Source organism: Temnothorax curvispinosus, unplaced genomic scaffold (genome assembly GCF_003070985.1).
Source record: "Temnothorax curvispinosus isolate PA1 unplaced genomic scaffold, ASM307098v1 QBEX01003837.1, whole genome shotgun sequence".
In the NCBI taxonomy this organism is placed as follows: Eukaryota; Metazoa; Arthropoda; class Insecta; order Hymenoptera; family Formicidae; genus Temnothorax; species Temnothorax curvispinosus.
The window spans coordinates 1-5,241 of record NW_020213617.1 but is presented as its reverse complement, the minus strand read 5'-3'; the positions used below and the strand labels follow the sequence as shown (position 1 = coordinate 5,241).

Genomic DNA, 5,241 nt, shown 5'->3' with positions numbered 1-5,241 from the left:
GGCAGTCCACCACTGTTTCCTATCCTTATAAGCGGTATTTTGAACATTCCGCCCGCCTTCGTCAACTGTAGTTGACGAAAATTAATTACTGAGTAGATTCAACTTCTAACGGACATATCTTTACAATAGGTAGTTTACATTCAGAAAATTGAGTTTTAACGGTGACTACTCGAATGTGACCGTCAGGTCTTGCATGTGTTTCAGTGACTCTTCCTAAGGGCCATTTTGAAGGTGGATATCTCTCATCTACAACAAAGACAATAGAACCCACAGCAATATCAGTATTGCCTTTATTCCATTTGTAAATTGAAAGCTGTCGCTGAAGATAGTCGGGTGAGCTCTTTATCTGCTCCTATAAAATTGGTACCACAATCACTTGTGAGTGTTGCACAAATCCCTCGTCTAGATGTAAATCGTCGATAAGCTGCAATGAATGCTTCAGCTGTATAGTCGGTAACGAATTCTAAATGAAGTGCAGATGTTGCGAAACAAACAAACAATGCTATGTATCCTTTGTATGTCTTAGCGTTCTTTCCTTTCCATGTTTTAATGGTGAAAGGCCCTGCATAGTCTACGCCTGAATGCAAAAACGAACGTGATGGAACAACTCTATTTATAGGTAGCTGACCCATAATTTGCTGAGCTCGCTTTTGACGAAAGCGAGTGCACTTGATACACTTATGAATGAAAGCTTTAACTGCTAATCGACCGTTTAAGATCCAATATGTTTCGCGAATATAGGATAATGTAACTTGCACTCCTCCGTGAAGAGTTCGAAAATGTGCGTCATTTATAACCAATGTAGTAAACGAGGAATCTTTGGGTAAGATTAATGGATGTTTTGATTCATTCGATAATAACGCATGTTGAAGTCGTCCACCTACTCGTAGTAATCCATCAGAATCGATGTACGGCGTAAGACGGATCAATGAATTTGATTTAGCGAGAGATTGTCCCTGAGCAAGAGTCTTTAATTCTGCCGAAAACGAATAATGTTGTACATTCTTTACCCAAAAGTATTTTTCATTATTTATGTCATCAATTGAAAGGAAAGAATTGACCGTAGCGTTGGTATTCTTATGCGTCTTGCGAATGAATTTTCTACATAAGGCTGTAATTCGAAGTAATTTAGTAAGGCTTGAATATCTTAATACAAGATTCCAAATTTCCATAATTTTCGTTGTTACACAAGAACGCATTTTGGTTTCTCTCTCTTCGAGATTTTCAGTTACGACAGATGATGAATCCTTTGGCCAAGCTGACCTGTCTTCCGATAACCATTTTGGACCACTCCACCACATAGAACTGTCATTCAATTGAGCGGGAGAAATCCCTCGTGTTGCCAGATCAGCTGGGTTTTCCAAACCTGGAACTAAACCCCATTTGCACTGTGGCAAAGCGTCCTGAATGAAGCATACTCGATTATGGACAAACTCCTTCCATCGAGATGGATGATTATTAATCCATATGCTAGTGACCTTTGAGTCTGTCCATGCGAATATTGGCAAATTGGGTTTATTGAATGTCAGAAGAATAGATTTCATCAATTTTACGAGTAATACAGCTGCTAAGAGCTCAAGTCTAGGAATTGTTAATCTTTTCAACGGTGCGACCTTTGTCTTTGAAGCTACCAAGGTAATGGTAATCAAACTATTAGTAGAACACGATCGCAAATAAACAACTGCTGCTATTGCATTTTGAGATGCATCACTGAACCCATGCACTTCAAACGAGTCGACTGAATTTAACCCAATCCACCTTGGAAAGGTAAAGCTCGAGGCTTCGCGTAACTGCAATAAAAACTGCTGCCATTTATTCAGCAGAAGGTGAGGGAGTCTCTCATCCCAACCAAGTCCACTTGACCACAGTTCCTGAACAATAATTCTTCCGGTGATAGTAATGGGTGAAATGAATCCTAACGGATCGAAAATCTTTGAAATTGTTGAAAGTATAGTACGTTTCGAAATTACCTTAGGCTCCTCAAGATTCAAAGTGAATTTAAATTGATCGATTGAAGGATTCCATGATAGGCCAAGTGTATGTATCATGGAGGATTCATCTATTTGGACAGATGATGTATCAATTCTATTTTCTGATGGAATGGAACGAAGAACCGATTGTTCATTGCTAACTCATTTTTTCAAAGGGAAGCCGCCCGCCATACAAAGCTTATCTACCTGCTCGACAACCTTACATGTTTGCTGAATAGTATCCTCTCCTCCAAAAAAATCGTCAACATACCTTCCATTTTTCATAGTTGGAAGAGCGAGAGGAAATTTATGTCCTTCGTCGAGGATCAATTGTTCGAATGATCGTAAAGCTAAGAACGGTGCACATATAAACCCATACGTTACGGTTAACAGAATAAATATAATAATTATTCCTAGATGATCTATCCAAACAATTCTTTGATAATTCCAGTCATCGGGATGTATCCGTATTTGTCTGTACATCTTCTCGATGTCAGCAAAGAAAACGTATCAAAATGATCTAAACCATGTAAGAACGTTAAACAAATTAACTTGTAATTTTGCTCCCGGATGGAGGAGTTCATTGATAGAATACCCAGTCGTAGTTTTACTTGACGCGTTAACGACTACTCTTAACTTTGTACTAAGAGATTGTTCCCGGTAAACTCCGTGATGCGGCAGATAATTAACTTTATCCGGTTCATCTTGTGAATTTTGTACCCTTTTCATGTGATTTAAATCTTCATATTCTTTAATAAAATGCTCGTACAATTTAGCGTGAGATACATTACTAGAAAATCTGTGACGTAAGTTAGTCATTACTCGAATAGCTTTTGATTTTGAATTTCCAAGTTTGTCTGGTGCATCTTTAAAAGGAAGTTTTACAATGTATCTCCCGGTAGCGTCCCGAGAATGAGTAGCTTCGAAATGGTCTTCACAGTCTTGTTCGTCTTTAGTTAACGTCTTAGCATTAATCGAAATTTCTTCAGTTTCCCAAAACCGTTTAAGCAGGTTGTGAATGTCATCAGTGATGGACACATGATAACCTTGAACTCTAGGATTGGTTGTGCTAGGACTTGTCACCCCGGAAACAATCCAACCTAGCCTTGTGGCTTGAGCGATAGGAGTGTCAGGTTCTCCTCTAATGATTCCGTCTTTTATAATTCGACTGTAGATATCAGCACCAATTATTAAGTCAATTTTTCCCTTTTTATGAAAATCAGGATCAGCTAATTTTAGATTTTTCAAATGATCCCATTTATCCTTATTATGTGAGAGAGAAGGCATCGAAGAAGTTAATTTCGGTAAAATGTAAGCTTGTATCTTAACTTCAAATTCTGACAAAAAATGTGGTTTGAGCAGAAATGAGGTAGTCCCTTTTGTCTGGTTATTTTTCGCACCAATTCCTGTTAACGATACTGAAGAATGAACTCTAGGTAAATTGAGTTGTTGAACAACTCTCTCTGTAATAATTGCCGCTTCTGAACCCTGATCTACGAGTGCTCTCAATTTTCTGGATTGCCCTGTTGCAGAAATAACCAAAACTCTTGCAGTAGCCAAAAGAATAGACGATCCTATCGACTCGTCATGATGAGAATGCAAAACTTTAGCATCCTGTTTTGACGAAGTATTTGAAGAGGATTCCTGTTTTGTATGATTATTATTGTTCTCCTTTCCCTTTAATTTAGAAGATTCGTTGGAATGAATTGAAGTGTGGTGTTTACGACCGCACTTCTGGCACCGTTTAGTGACTCTACATTGAGCAACTCGATGAGATCCTAAGCAATTATAACAAAGCTTGTGTGTGGATATAAATGTTAATTTTTGCTGTATCGTCTTCGACGCGTATCGAGGGCAAAAGGATATGAAATGCTTTTCTTTACACAAAATACAGGCACCTTTTTCGTTTGATTTACCTTGATGATGAACCTTTGCTGAGAATTGTTTTGTTGATTGCAAAATTCGCTTTTGCTGAGAGCTCTCAAAGGACTGTAATGATGACATTCGGGCAAATAAAAAATCATGAAACTGTTTCCATGAAGGAGGTTTTCTACTGGAACCTAATTGTGATTCCCATACTTTATTCGATTCTAAATCTAGCTTTTGAGTGCAAATAAAATTCAAAATATGGTCCCAATGAGCGACTGGACATCCTAACGTTTCAAAGGTCCGATACAATTGCATGATATCTGAATACAATTGCTGCAGTTCTGAGCCTGATTCTTTGTTAACTCGTTTCAGATTAAATAAGGATTGAAGCGTAGAATTTATTAATAATCGCGTGTTCTCATAGAATTCTACGAGAGCATCCCATGTCTTTTGAAAATTCTCCGCAGTTAATGCTATATGCTGAACCAAATTGAGCGCTGTGCCCTCCAAATGAGTTTTTTAAATACTGCAATTTTTCAACCGCAGACAACGTTTGGCTTGTCACTATCATTGAGTGAAAGAGATTTTTAAACGCAAGCCATTTATCAGAATTACCATCAAAGTGGGGAATTTTTATAAAAGGCAACTTTGCATTCTGAAGATAATTAAACCCAGCACTAGGAAGAGGCACTGATTGATTTGACGTAGTTGAAACAGCAGTTGAATGATGCCCCGTTGAGAGAACAGAAGCTAACTGATTTGACGTTGTTGGCACCGAGGCTGACTGATTTGACGTTGATGGCACAGAAGTTGCCTGAATTGACGAAACCTCTGTGGTAGCACTTTGAGCATGTTCCAACAATGAAGTAAATCTTTCGAACGAGTTTAAATAATCCTCTCTGGTTGTATCGTAAATATTTTCTTTGAAGTAAAAATGATTTAGGATTTCGCGTTGTTCCTCAATTGAAAGTTTCGGTATTGATATTGTTACCGCGGTATGAACAAGATGAAATTGATTCCAAATCCCCTTTAGTTCTGAAAGTTGCGTTTGAATGTGCTGATTAGAAGTATTTAATAGTCCTATTCCAATGAAAACATCATAGAAATCTGTAATGTTTATACTGAGCGCTAAAAGCTGCTCAAGCTTACTCGTTATATGTTCAATGCGCATTTTGAAAGTATTATATGTCCTTATTTGAATTTAAACTATTATTATAGTGAAAGGCTCTTTACAATTTTAGTACTATTGTTTCATGCCTCCTCAACACCATACGACTGTATATCCGAGACTTAAAGTAACTCAGACTAATTTTCTATAACTGATTCTTGTTTATCCGGCTCGAAGGACCAAAAAATGTACACGCTCCGAATGAATCGTGATCTACGTACTGGTGTTAAGGAT

General features: G+C 37.8%; 1 protein-coding gene across 1 annotated transcript; it reads right to left on the bottom strand.

Annotated features, from left to right (window-relative positions):
- Positions 1-89: 89 nt before the first annotated feature.
- Positions 90-3,974, bottom strand: LOC112452941 (the record flags this gene model as incomplete). The annotated part of the gene is made up of 3 exons (XM_025013410.1): positions 3,887-3,974; positions 2,582-3,748; positions 90-246 (listed from the first exon to the last, which is right to left on the bottom strand). Coding segments are annotated over exons 1-3 (1,412 nt in total), but the record flags the coding sequence as incomplete, so codon positions are not given.
- Between the last annotated feature and the right edge of the window lie 1,267 nt (positions 3,975-5,241).